Raw genomic sequence first — 14,747 nt, forward strand, 5'->3', positions numbered from 1 at the left:
TGATATTGTTACTGTTTTCTTTTTCTATTATCTTTTTGGGGGGTGAAAAAAGGGGAGGGAGGAAGGGGTCCCAAGCAAAAACAGTCATGGTATTCAATATACACTATGTAAAAAATGATTTATGGGGCTGGGGATATGGCCTAGCGGCAAGAGTGCTTGCCTCATATACATGAGGCCCTGGGTTCGATTCCCCAGCACCACATACACAGAAAATGGCCAGAAGTGGCGCTGTGGCTCAAGTGGCAGAGTGCTAGCCTTGAGCAAGAAGAAGCCAGGGACAGTGCTCAGGCCCTGAGTCCAAGGCCCAGGACTGGCCAAAAAAAAAAAAAAGATTTATGCAACTTATGTGTAGGGATGGGATGGGAAAACTTTACCTGACTTAAAGAACTGTAACCCTTCTATACAACTCCTTAATAATAACCACAAAAAGTTGTTTACTTATCAATTTGTACAGTTAATATTTTTTGGGCTATGCACAAGATGATTGCAAATTGTTCAAAACAATAAAACACTTGAAAATCAGTGTCCCTTAACACACAATCAAGAGGGCAAGAATATAATTTACAATGTCTTGAGAGAAATGTAGTTATTCCCAAATAAATCTGCATTACCAATCTTCCATATATTCCTGGGATCCTGCCTGATTTTTTTTCTTGAATGATCGCATCCAGGACTTTCCCCCTACTTCGATTCATCGCTAAGGAACTCTTTGCTTCTTCAACTTTTTGAAAAAGATCATGAACCAAACTCTTCAAATTTTTTTCTTCTTGTGTAAGTTTTTGGAATTCTTTTTCTTTCTAAAAGTAGAAAGTAAAGAACATGAGATCAAAGGCTTTAAAATCCCAACTGCATCTAGTCACTGTCCGGGATTCATCCCAGGGCCTCAGTAATGAAGACACACACACGGAACCCAGCTTCCACATGGCGATTGGGCCCACCTTTGAAGACACAGCTAGATGATTCTCTTGCTTCTTTGGGGCCAATACAAGGACACAAGGGCACTCTGCTTCCAGGAGAACCCCTCTGGATTGAGGTGCTGTGGCTATGGAAATTTAGTGTAGGATCATGTATACACATACACGAGCATGCCCCAATGCTCAAGTTTTGCCTTAACCAAAGCAAGTTGATGAGTTGGATCCCAGTTATCAGTGTCTTGGACTCACTGTGGTTGTGCTATGCTTTCTATCCAATTAAAAAAATGAAATCACCCCCCCCAAAAAACCCCTCCCCAAACAGAGCAATACCACCAACTCCGGTAGTTTCTTTTTTACCCCTTTTTTATGTTGGTCCTAGTGCTTCAATTCAGGATCTGGGCACTGTCCCTGAGCTTTCTTGAAGGCTAGAGCTCTATCACTGTGAACCACAGCTCCACTTTGTTTTCCGGTGGTAAATTGGAGATATGAGTTTCACAGACTTTCCTGATTGGGCTGGGTTTGAACTGTGATCCTCAGATCTCAGCCTCTTGAGTAGCTAGGATTACAGGCATGGGCCACCAGCACCCAGCCCAGGTAGTTTTGTAAGAGTTTCAATTCAGGGGCTGGGGATATGGCCTAGTGGCAAGAGTGCTTGCCTCGTATACATGAGGCTCTGGGTTCAATTCCCCAGCACCACATATACAGAAAATGGCCAGAAGTGGCGTTGTGGCTCAAAAAGAAGCCAGGGACAGCGCTCAGGCCCTGAGTTCAAGCCCCAGGACTGGCCAAAAAAAAAAAAAAAAAAAAAAGTTTCAATTCATACCACATGAACTAATGAAATGCTAACCCTGTTTTTCTGAGATTATACTGTGAGTGAAAAACTGTCGTCTACATGTTCTTCACTTTAGGCATTGATATTAACAACAAACTATACAAAATTTGAAATAAGAACGAAAGTATTACCTCCTTTAATTCCTGTTCAGTTTGAGGGAGCTTGGCCTCTATATCTTTGATGGCAGTCTTCCTTTCTTTCAGAGTTTCAGAAGCTGTACCCAAGGCTTCTTTTGCCTTATTTAGCTGAGACACTGCAGTGTTATGTCGGCTTAGATAGATATCAAGTTCTGACTGGGCCACATCCATCTTTGAACGTGCTTCATTTACTGATTTGTTGAAACCCATAAGTTCTTTCTCTCGACTCTATTAAAATAGGAATACATTAAACCTGGAATATTTTCACTTTTAAACCTAAACCAGAATGAGTACCTTACAGTTTTGAAGTCAATTTAATAAGAGACTCTACTACCACAGAAATAATCCTTACAAATGGAGGTTAACTTAGTTTATGTCTGTCAATGTTCTCTAATGCCACAAGAGCTCTGTTAAGCAGATCTTATTGTGCTCATTTATTGACATTTTACACTAACAATGACTAACTGGGTCTCCAGTTTATATTTCAGGTTCTTCCTATATTACCAGATTTAAGAATCACTCGCAAGTTTTGATTATATTTATGTGACTATGAATCTGTAGGTTATGAGGCAAATGTGCCAATCTATTTACTACATCATTTACCACCATCTTATCACACAGGCTCTATTTTTATTGTACACCCTCAGGACACATCCACACTCCAGAGCAGAATTGACGTAAGCCAGTGGACCTTTATGCAGTTAGTTAAACTATCATTTCTATTTGCTTTTTGTTTACACAAAGCAATGTTTTACTTCCTCATCGTGAGGAAGATGACTTGGACACCTTAATGCTGCACTACATCAGACAGTTAAGTGAGCCCATTACTGCCCTCAGAGACACAACTCTCAATTATGAACACAAGAAGAACGATGTCACCCTGTGCTTATTAGTTACCAAGAAATAACTCAGAAGACAAAAAGGAAAATGGGAGGATTCTATAAGCTTGATGTTAACAATAGCTATGTGCCAAGTTATCTGACACTTCTTTGACTAATTCTCAGCTAACTTTTCTTAAAATTAGAGAATAGAAGATAAACGGGGAGTCTAGATGGCACATCTAAAAGGCTAATCAATTTTATTTTTTTTTTGAGATAAGGGTCTTACCGTGTGGTCAGGATGGCCTTGAACTTCAGATCCTCCTGCCTCAGCCTCTCAAGTAGTTAGGATACATTGTATGCATGTCCCAACCACATCTAGCTTAACCAATTTTAGGATACTTCACTTCAAAAGCAATCTTCAACTGGGTGCTGGTAGTGTGATCCTAGCTTCTCAGGAGACTGAGATCTGAGGATCGCAGTTCAATACCAGATGGGTAAAGGAAGTCTGTGAGACTTTTGTCCCCTATCAACTACCAAAACCCCAGAAGTGGCGCTTTGGCTCAAGTGACACAATACTAGCTTTCAGCAAAAAAGCTAAGGTCAGCACCCAGGCCCCCAAGCCCCAGGAGCACTCCCCCAAATATTCAAATAAAAATATAACCACCCAAATCAACAATAATCAAAGAATCTTACTTCTTTTTCATTCTGAAGCCCCTGAGTTTCCTGTTTTAGGCTGTCCATAACTTCCTTCAACTTTTTTTCTTCTTTCTCCTTTTCCTTCTCAAGGGAATTGCTTCTGGCTGTTGCCTCCGTTATGATATTCTTACTGTTGACGGGCAGATTTTTAAAGTCTTCAGCCTGAGATTATAAGACAAACTAATGTTCACAAGCATACATGTTCCTTAGGCCACACAATATTACCAAAGCTTGATCACTTAAAAATGACTTCTTGGGGAAGTGGATATGTGGCTCAAGTGGTAGAGCACTAGCTGTCAAAGAAAAAGCTTGAACAAGCATGTGAGCCCTTAGTTCAAGTTCCAGTACCAGCACACACAAAGACTTGTATATACCTGTGAAAATATCACATGAAGTCTTCCCGCAAATGGCTAATGTATTCAAATAAAGAGATACAAATTAAAAAAAAAAAGCCAAAAAGAATCCCTTGGGTTGGGGTACGGCTCAGTGACAGACTGCATGCACAAGGCCGGCCCTGGCTTCAATCTCTAGTAATCAAGGCTAGCGCCACTTCTGGTTTTCTGGTGGTTAATTAGCTATTAAGAGTATCACAGATGGGCTGGGGATATGGCCTAGTGGCAAGAGTGCCTGCCTCATATACATGAGGCCCTGGGTTCAATTCCCCAGCACCACATATACAGAAAATGGCCAGAAGTGGTGCTGTAGCTCAAGTGGCAGAGTGCTAGCCTTGAGCAAAAAGAAGCCAGGGACAGTGCTCAGGCCCAGAGTCCAAGCCCCAGGACTGGCCAAAAAAAAAAAAAAAAGAGTATCACAGACTTTCCTGCCTGAGTTGGCTCTGAACTGTGATCCTCAGATCTTAGCCTCCTGAGTAGCTAGCATTACGGGTGTGGTGCTGGCTTTATAGTAAGTACACTTCTCAATTAGATTTGAACTAACTGGCTTTAAACAAGTATTTTCTTATTTGCCATGATTTCTGTATGCTTACTCACATTTCTGTATGCTTAGTCTAAATATAATTTATGAAAAAAATGTTCAGGCCAGGGCTTTTAGGTCTCGCCTGATTTCAAGCTATATCCCCTTCTTCCACAATAAATGCCCAATAAGCACATGCAATTTGTTCATCATGTATCAATATACCACGGATTATAGTTATTCTTCCCCATCCTAATTCTGAAATGGTTTGCAACGCCTCCCTTCCAGTTACTAGGCAGAGCTACTATTTTATCCCATTAGTATTTTCGGGGCTAATCACTTACTCACATTTAGTACCACCAAGTATGCTGGCACTTGACTTGGTCATGCAGTTTAAGCTGGAATTCAGGTGTCCTATCTACCAATGTTAGACAGAATTGTGAATATAGTACCTCCAAGTTACTTTAGTCACACTATGTAGGTTTTTCTATATTAAAGTCCAAACTTCATATTCCTTTAACTACAGAACAAATAATTCACCCTTGTAAATTATGAGCTTCCTCATTTTTGCTGTGATCCCCTTTTCCCAACACTATACTAAAAGGGAAAATTATCACTACTACCAAGAGAACCACTGATTGGGTTAATGTTTTCCTAATAACATAACATTCTAAGTTCTAACCCAAGTTAATGTGTACAAGGATCCCTTAAGAGGACAAAATAACATTCACAGATAAACCATTCACACAGATAAACCATTCAACATTCACAATCATGAATCATTCACAGATGCAATAATCCACCATTCTCTTAGGCAACAGGGCAAACACATTTGTGGCTATAATAAAAATAAAGATTTGATATGCAGACATGAAATTTTCTGTATTCTCCAATACCTACCTTCTCTTTATCTTTTTGAAATTGTTTCTCTAGTTTTTTAGCTTTAATTTTAGCATGTTGTAATTTCTCTCTAACTTGAACATCTTCCAAATCTAGTTGTGTATATTTTTCTTTATTCTCCTCAATAAATTTTGTGATTTTATTCAGTTTCCTGGTAAAGCAAGTGTATCATTAGTCATTACTTTGGACGTTTATTCAAAGCCATGCTACAGACCCTTCCCAGGACCCTTCCTGTATAAACATGCCCAAACCTTTATACATGATTCTAAACATTTCCATCTTCCAAGCTGATTTCCCCATAGTAACAGACATGAACATGTTAATTATGACAGAATTTGCTTTTCTAGCTGGCAAGGAAATATTTGCTATTTCCTAGTTATTGTGATACAGATAAGTGACACTGGTATCATTGAACAGGGATGGAGTAGGGTCATGATTAAAATGTAAAAAAGTCTCATGAGAATAACTCCAAATCTACCTTTAAGTCAGATTTGTAAACCTTTAAAAGTTTTTGTTGGGTGGTGGTGGCTCAGGCTGAGATCTGAGGAATGTGGTTCGAAGCTAGCCCAGGCAGGAAAGTCTATGAGACTACTATACCCAATAAACTACTCAGAAAAATCTGAAGTGGCGTGGCTCAAGTCGTAGAGTGCTGCTCAAGGAAAGCACCAAGGCCCTGAGTTCAAGCCTGGGGGGGGGGGGGGGGGGGAAGAAAAAAGATTAACCTACTACATGTTTGATTTTATTATTGTATTTTGCCACTAGGTGGTGACATTTTTGTACTATGGTATTTAAGGCCCGAATTAGCCACATAATCTGTAATCAACTGGATGTAGGGCAATCATTTCTTTATATTTTTTGTCGGTCATGAGGCTTGAACTTTGCCCCATCTCCAATTAACCACCAGAAAACCGGAAGTGGAACTGTGGCTCAAAGTGTTTGAGTGCCAGCCTTGAGCAAAAGAAGCTCAAAGATACCATCTAGGACATGAGTTCAAGCCCCACAACCACCACCACCATCACCACCAAAAAGCCTCACAGACTTTCCTGCTTACACTGGCTTTTTGAACCATGATCCTCAGATCTTAGTCTCCTGAGTAGCTAGGATTACAGGAGTGAGCTGCAGTTGCTTTTTTTTCCTCCCCCCAAAGGGGTCCATATCACATTCTGACAAAAGTATTGTAACTATGTCCTACTAGTAAGTTTAAACTGACACCCATGCAATAGAAATAACCTAAACACTTATAATTGCTTTCCAAAATACCTACTTCTCTACATCTTTAACAGCTTTATTCTTAGCTTTCATTTCCTCTGACAGTCTATTACTCTTCTCATTGATTTCTTTGGTGTCTTCATAAATTTTTTCCTTTTGAGTTTGTATTTCAGCAGTTCGTTTCTGCAGGTCATAACTAGAGGCAGGGGAAAAAGCAGATTCTGAAACACCATTTCTAAAACTGTGTAACTGTTTTAGTAAAAATCAGCTGTTCCTGGGAATATGGCCTAGTGGTAAAGAGTTCGTCTCCTATACATGAAGCCCTGGGTTGATTCCTCAGCACCACATATATAGAAAAAGCCGGAAGTGGCGCTGGAGCTCAAGTGGTAGAGTGCTAGCCTTGAGCAAAAAGAAGCCAGGGACAGTGCTCAGGCCCTGAGTTCAAGCCCCAGGACTGGCAAAAAAACAACAAAACAAAACAAAACCCAGCTGTTCCTGAATCGCTCTTCATTTCAGTTTATAATGTGCTATCTGTGGTACATCACCACCTACAAAATATTTAATGGTAAATTCTAGAAATAACCCATGCACTTGAAATTGCCTGCTCCATTTACATACTGGGAGCGCACAACTATACACAGACCCCTACCCTCAAGACAGCCACTCTGTGGCACTGTGTCATGGGTCTTCACTAATAGGTATCAGGGTCCTGACAGTGGCAAGGCACCAGGGACAAGACCTGTAACAGAGGCACGACCTCTCCTTGTGCCATTGCTGGAGGGCACACAGGTTAACAGAATATACTTGGGAGTCAGCCTTATGCAAGGTTTCAGCGACCCAGAGGGAGGGGTATTCCCCTGGTCTGATAAGACTATTATATATGGGAAGTACTAATAATAAACCAGGAATAACAACAAGTACTTGCAAAGGTGCCTCTCAACTTAAAAGTACCAAAAAGTATATGATCTTATTAAAATAATTCCTAATTTAATGAGTCTATCATTTCAAATAACTCACAACCTTTTTCTCCAGTACAGGAAAAACTACTTTGACTGAATGGCTAAAATACTGATTAAAGTACTTACATGTAGTATTGACAAACATGATTCTTTTTTTTAAATATTTCATTTTCTAAGGTCAGATATTCAATGGCCATGTTCTTCTCTCCTTCTAAGGCATCCTTTTCTTTTTCCACCATTTTAACTCTGTTTAGCTAAAACAAACAAAAGCCATTTTTATATTTTCTATGTAGCCTGAAGAAAGTATGCCAACAATAGATATTAAAAAAACAAACAACTCCACCTTCTCTCCTCTGTGTTCATTCAGTACTTCAACTCTCCGACACAAGATTCTAATAGGTTCATTCAGTCGTCCACAGCCAATTATGTCTTCTAGATATTCAAGCATACCCTCGTCTTGTTCAGTATGGCCTTTTGGTTTCATCATAGCAATCTGTTCAACTTCACCCTTAAAAAAAATAATATTCCATATTGATTTAGCTACGTTTTAAGTGAGAATCAGGGTAGTCAACTAACAAACAGCAACAAACAATTTAAATGATGCTCACGAAGTAGCTTTTCTATAAGGGGTAAGAAATGTGTGTTTTGATTCCTTTAAATTCTTACAAAATTACAATCCATACTCTTAAACACACATAAAGGCAAAAGGAATAAGCAAATAAAGTTTAACCTTTCTTTTGTCGGTTGTAAGGCTTGAACCTGATCAGGGCCAGGGTGCTATCCCTGAGCCTCTTTGTGCTCAAGGCCAGAGGTCTACTACTTGAGCCACAGCATTACGTCCAGTGTTTCAGTGATGAATGGGAGATGAGTCTCATGGGAACTTTTCTGCTGGGTCTAGCTTCCAACTATGATCCTCAGATCTCAGGCTCCTGAGTAGCTAGGATTCCAGGCATGAGATATGTAGTCAAGTACTGATACCATCAGCAATTTGATTGTATGGCAGCAATATTTCCAAGCATTAATAACACAATTATGAAAGAATTTTCAGGAAGACTTCATAGTTAAACTGTGCAAGGAATCTGAATCTTCTTGGAAGTGGCTGGTACAGCTCCCTCCCAAGAGTCATGCATACTTCGTTTGTAAGCCTGGAGCTAGAAGTTCTATAACAAGTGATGAACTTAACCAGCATAGTAAAATTGAATGCCCTGATCCTCTATAAGCGCCAGGCACTGGGGGGCTCAAGCTCCTCAATCAACATAAAAAACAAAAAAGAAAAAAAAAAGTCTTACATTAAAAAGGAAATCCTCTATTTCAAATGTAAATAATGAAAGAAATCCAACTAATCACCTGAGCACAGAAAACTGCATTTGCATGTGACACCAAACTTGGGCTTCTAATCCATGTAGCAATTTTGAACTCTAATTAAAACTTAGATTAACTTAATATATTTTTATGTCTGCCTTTTGGTTACAAAGACAAAAAGAGGTATGTATTATCAAGTAACCCTAAGGCCGACTGCCAGGCAATCATTTGGTTTGACAGAGGAAACACGGTCTGAACATGTTCAGGCAAAATGCAGCTATACTTTGCAAAAGTAGTCTGTTGGAACTGAACAGGCAAGCAGGGGGGAAAATGCCTTACTTTCAGCCAAACTGCTAAGATAAAGGCAGCAAGAAGAATTACATGTTTAAGTGTCTTAGCAGTGTCGATTTCTAAGTGTCAATGACTTCAACTTAAATAATGAGGCAAAACTTAAGCTTGAACATGATATCAAGTAAAAAGAAATTTAAGGTATAACAACAATACAGCTCATTCTATAGTTTAATCACTGTGAGGAGGTTCAAAACTGTTGAAATAGATTAAGTAAAACTTGTTGAAACTATTTTGGGAAAGCGAGAGGGCAGGCCAGTGACAGGGCAAGACTGACTAGAAACTTGTAAATGTCTGTTAACAGTGAAATCACCCCTCCATAGAACTAATGTAAGTGAACTTAGCTTTTTATATCTCATCACTGCAGTACCCTACCAATCCCTTAGCACTGCACCAGCAAGTATAAAGTGAAGTTGTTAATCCAAAAGGACTGTCATTTACTCTACAGAACATTCAGTATATTATGTGTAACTGTACAAATGGAATAGTTTGCAAAGAAGCAAAACCTTCTTAAGAACACCACACACTAGTCAGATTTCTAAAAGAAATGGAGTAAAGCTATCAGGAAGCAGCCAGTCTTAGGAGAAAGCCTAGTAACTGCTTATTTTGTTTGCTTGTTTTTTTTGGTTTTTGTTTCCAGTCCTTGGGCTTGAACTCAGGGCCTGAGCACTGTCCCTGGATTCTTTTTGCTCAAGGCTAGTAGTTCTACCATTTGAGCCAAAGCACCGCTTCTGGCTTTTTCTATTTATGTGCTGAGGAATTGAACCCAGGGCTTCATGTATGCGAGGCAAGCACTCTTGCCACTAGGCCATATATATTCCCAGCCCCAACTGCTTATTTTGGTTATGTCCCTCACCAGCCACCCCTTTTCCAAATAAGATAAAGGATGTAAAGGTGATTTCTTCACTCTAATAAAGTTGCTGTTTTTTCTTAATTTTAAAGAAAAGTTCATTTGTAAATATATTGCAGTAGTTCTATCTCAAACCCTACACAACATTTGATTTTAGAGTTTAACTGGTCACTGTATTACTGGTTTAGCACACTGAAGCCATAGGGTGTGAACTGTGTCTTGTCTTGTCTTGACTGTCAGGACTGCTGTGGTGGTGAGATGAGGACCCCCAACTTCTCTTGTGGCTCTGTTCTCCTTGCTCTCTGTGTCCTACCAGCAGGAGTACTTAACTCCTTAATCCGTCCTATTCTATTTGGTGATGTCATTTGTGGGATGACAGCCTGTGCATAAAAGACTACATATTTTTCAGAAAATGTATCCATACCAGGTGAAATATAAATTGTTTTCATTTAGGACAATGACATAATTTCCCAAGGCTCCAAATTACAAATAGTGTTTGTTGGAACAACCACATATAAAACCTGTTGCTATGTAAGGTTGGTGAGAAGGCACCCTCCTCACCAGCTGTTCTTAACTCAAGGGGCTAGGCCAGGGGTGCAGTTAGTGACAGAGAGCTTGCCTACCAGACGAGGCGCTAGCTCCCATTCCCAGACCATTAACAACAAATACCAAAACAAAAACACAAAAGTATAACACAGATCTTATTTTTTAATTTATTGTTATTGAAGGATTGTTTTTGAGCAACATAAAGATACTGTGATTTAGGTACACATTTACTAATAACCATCATATTTACAGGAGTACAGAATTTAAAAACCTATGTGGCATATGCAGTTCCTAGACCAACATTAAAGCAAGCCCAAATTTCTAGCTAGGATGAACTATACAAAACCAAGTTATATACAGTTAGAGTAAAATGCTTTTTCTTAATAAGACCTTGAATGATCAAGATAAACACACATGTCTGCATCAAAATTCAACAGCCCAGAATGACTGGGCTCTCTGCCACTGAGCTCTACTTCAACCCCTGGGCTTTTTATTTTGCCTGAATAGTATTCATACCTACTCTGGTTGCTAGGGAAAAACTACCTGTTTTGTCTCTCCCCAATTCCAATAACTGAGTTATTGGGGTATATTACTGATTAAAATCAAAGGTGTTTTAATGTTAACAGCCACAGACTTCTATAGAGAAACTAGAACCCAAATCATTTGCCATAGAATTATATTGAAGAGACAGAGGCAACAATTCTCATCTATGTAAATTTACCATCCAAAGTAGAAAAATAACTCAGCCCTTCTTATGAACTTTAATGTGGATTAAAAAAAATTCTAACTTATTCATTTTTTTTTTGAGAGACAGAGTCTCATTACGTATTGTAGTCCAGGTTGGTCCAGAATTTGACATCTTCTCATATCCACTGTCTGAGTGCTTCGATTATAGGCACGAACCACACGCTCTGCCTTTAACTGAGATTTTATAGTACAAAGATATGAAGTTGGACAAGGTATCCTAACAGATACCCGTACTGTATGATTATGATCTAAGGCAGGTCACAGGCAAAAATTTGAACCCTACCAGAAAAATAACTAAAGCAGAAACATAGCTGGGGCATAAAGTGCCTGCTAAGCTTGAGTTCAAATCCCAGTACCACCAAAAATAAAAAGCACACAAAGCTGAAAATACCCAAAGTTATATTACTAGTTGTAAGTCTTAAGGACTTTGGAGACAGAGATCATTAATGTAACTTTGAAGTGTAATAAAAATTTCACCCTCGCATAGGGCAGATAGATGCATTAACTAATGGAGAAAAACCAATTAAATGTAAGTTACCATAAAAGTGAAACAAGATACAGAACAAATAAGCCCTACTTGTTTAGGCCAAATAGTTAATAGTGGGACAAAGGTTTCCAGGAAGACACAGTCCGTGAAGAGAAAAAAAAAAAAATAATATATATATATATAACTTTCTTCTAGGGAAATAATAGGTCAACCATAATGTAATACTTTTAAGAATCATGTATAACTTAAAAAGTAACACTACTTTTCATTTGCTCAAAGTTGCCCATTTTATCAGCATATCTTCATTACACAAATAAGTTTCATTATGATTATAAAGATGTAAAGATTTATGTCCATACTCTCAACTGTTTCACTGACTTACATGTTTATGCTTTTGCCAGTACACTATTTTGATAATTGGTTTTATAGCAGTTTTGAAAGTGGCAAGTGAAAAGTCCTCCAATTTTTTTTTGTTTTCTACAGTCAACTAATTTTTTAAAGCCACACTTTTATTATCTTTAATTGTACAAAGGAGTTATCATGCAACATGTCAGTTTATAAGTACAATGCATCTCAATTGATGTCACCTCTTTCATCATTCTAAATCCCTCCCAACACAATCCCTCTTCTCTCATACTTATCTTTAAGAACAAGAAATGGGCTCAGTCATCTTCATATTAATTACCAACTCAGCAAAGTCTCATTTGTAACTCATTTGAATGGTTAATTAATAAAGTTTAAATGGATCCAAATACTAGAAGTGTTTACTTGGAAAACCTATGAAACTGGTATGTAAGCACTATAATTTTTTTCACTTCCACAGAATTCTAAAATTCAGTGATTTTTAATCTTGAAAGTACAATTTTACTTTTACATTTAGATTTCTTAGAGCATGAAGCACTATATTATACAGTTCCCCTCGTGTATTCAGTTTCCTTAGATAGTGGTATAAGTTATGGCATTGCCTCTCTAGCCATGGGGAGTTTTCAGGACAAATGTTACTAGAAGGAAACAAAATAAACAACCACAATCACACTTACCTTCAAATGCTTTAAATCTCTAATGTAAGTCTTAAGAGTTGAGTAAAGAGTTAAAACACAACAAAACAAAAACTGAACAGAAACTACTGCACTGCCACTGGAAGTTAACTGTGCCTTTAGTTCTATTCTAGTTCTGCTTCTTTCTTACGGGTGAGTTAAGGCTCTTACCCAAATTGAACCTTTTAACTGAAGGTTTACTCTAGTATTATTTGAGAAGAAATGTTTTAAGCATTTTTGTTCAGAGCACAAAAAGGGCTCTGTGCTTTCTGTCACAAGGTCAAACAGCTTAAACACTATGTACTTCAGGAGTGTGTATAAACACACAATTTATAAATTATTCTTATTTACTTATTTGAGAAATTAGTGTGTTATTAGCTTCTTGTACTACTGAACTATGGTACACAGAAGCTTTACAGAAAGGAAAAAAAAAATCTTTAGGAGAGCTTAAATGCAGTCTACTTGCTTTTGCTCAGTTTTTACACAGACAAAAAGCTGATCATACCAGGACAACAAAGAAGTAGCAAAGAACAAATAAAAGGTAAATATGGCTACAATCTCCAGCAAAACCTTATCACCATTAGCTTTACTATAAAGGGACACATTTTTTAATCCCCAAATAGTAAAATTCCAGGAAGCCCCATAAAAGCTTGATTAAAAAACAAACACTCTTCCTATAATGCTTTAAGTGTACATTTACATTAGTTCAAATCTTGCTTAGAAATATATCTGCAACTGACTTCCCAACATTCATTTTCAATTAAGTTTGGGTCACAGAAGAATTGTAAATGTACCTGCTAATAAAGTGTATTAATTAAAAACTGTTCCAGAATGTTGATTTGCATTGAATACTATCAATGTAAAATGTATTTCAGGGGGGCTGGGAATGAGGTTTAGTGGTAGAGTGCCTGCCTACCATGCACAAAGCCCTGGGTTCAATTCCTCAGCACCACATAAATAAAGAAAGCCAGAAGTGGCTCTGTGACTCAAGAGGTAGAGGGCTAGCCTTGAGCAAAAAGTCAGGGACAGTGCTCAAGCTCTGAGTAAAGTCCCCAGGACTGGCCAAAAAAAAAAAAAAAAAAAAAGAAGTATTTTAAATGATAACTGAAAAACATAGACTAAAATGTTTGAGTTTGGGAACACCCAACCATCCCAATAAGACATTTAGTATCAAGATTTCCAACTTGTTTTAAAACCAGTGACACAAGATACTACAGGTAATTCATAGCCATTTCTGCATTATGAAAAAAAATTATTTTTCTTACTATGCTCCCAGTGATTCTAGACAGCACACAGGAGTAAGATGTCCTTAAATCCAACAGGAATTTAAAAACACTAAACGAGGCCAAGATTTTACACTCAAAAACTTTTTTTTGGAAGATAAAGACTCAGGGAAGAAAAATATCAATCAATGGTGGTAGGACATATTTTTACTTACAAAAATAATTTCTAATTAAAAGCAACTGATACTAGGCACTTAATTTTTACACCACTTAGAGATTTTTGTTGTGTAAGAGTTGTGATAAGGATTTAACTATCAAGTTACATTCTGATCTAACAACAGTAGTTGTTCAATAAAAGTAGGCCATTTAAAACAACAAAAACCAATCTGAGGAAACTTAAGCAACCTAGTGTTAAACTTGAGTGTTTTCAAGATTAAGTTTGGTAAGTGCTTAGGAAAACTATCAATACCAAGCATACAGATTTTTTTTTAAATATTGGAAGAATAAAAATGAAAATGATAGTCTATTAAAAGGCAATAAACCTTGGGTGACAGTTGCAGTATTCCTGTCACACTAAAGCAGCACAGTAATATTGGTGTTTCATACTTATGTCACCACGCCAATATTTACGTGCTGCTAGAGTGGAACAAGTACATCAGTGCATCCAAATATAAAACAAACGTGTGAGAATGAAAGTAATAGTTTTGAATGAGTTTCCTTAAGTTTCTAGAGCAGCAAATAATGATTCGCATTTTGATTGTAGTATGTAAACCATGATGTGCTGCTATAGTACTTTAAGGCCTCAAGAATGCAGGATCCACCAACAG

At 37.9% G+C, this 14,747-nt stretch overlaps 1 protein-coding gene across 2 annotated transcripts in view; it reads right to left on the reverse strand.

The window, feature by feature from the left end:
- The window catches only part of Smc4 (structural maintenance of chromosomes 4), a 32,643-nt gene that overhangs the window by 13,686 nt on the left and 4,210 nt on the right, over window positions 1–14,747 (reverse strand). For both annotated transcript variants that reach the window (XM_048347185.1, XM_048347186.1), the window contains exons 6-12: window positions 7,724–7,888; window positions 7,507–7,634; window positions 6,477–6,617; window positions 5,213–5,363; window positions 3,398–3,562; window positions 1,878–2,111; window positions 612–797 (exon numbers count right to left, since the gene is read on the reverse strand). In XM_048347185.1, coding sequence (XP_048203142.1) covers window positions 612–797; window positions 1,878–2,111; window positions 3,398–3,562; window positions 5,213–5,363; window positions 6,477–6,617; window positions 7,507–7,634; window positions 7,724–7,888 — 1,170 coding nt within the window. The remainder of the gene's footprint in view (window positions 1–611; window positions 798–1,877; window positions 2,112–3,397; window positions 3,563–5,212; window positions 5,364–6,476; window positions 6,618–7,506; window positions 7,635–7,723; window positions 7,889–14,747) is intronic.

Source organism: Perognathus longimembris, chromosome 5 (assembly GCF_023159225.1).
Source record: "Perognathus longimembris pacificus isolate PPM17 chromosome 5, ASM2315922v1, whole genome shotgun sequence".
Taxonomy (NCBI): domain Eukaryota; kingdom Metazoa; phylum Chordata; class Mammalia; order Rodentia; family Heteromyidae; genus Perognathus; species Perognathus longimembris.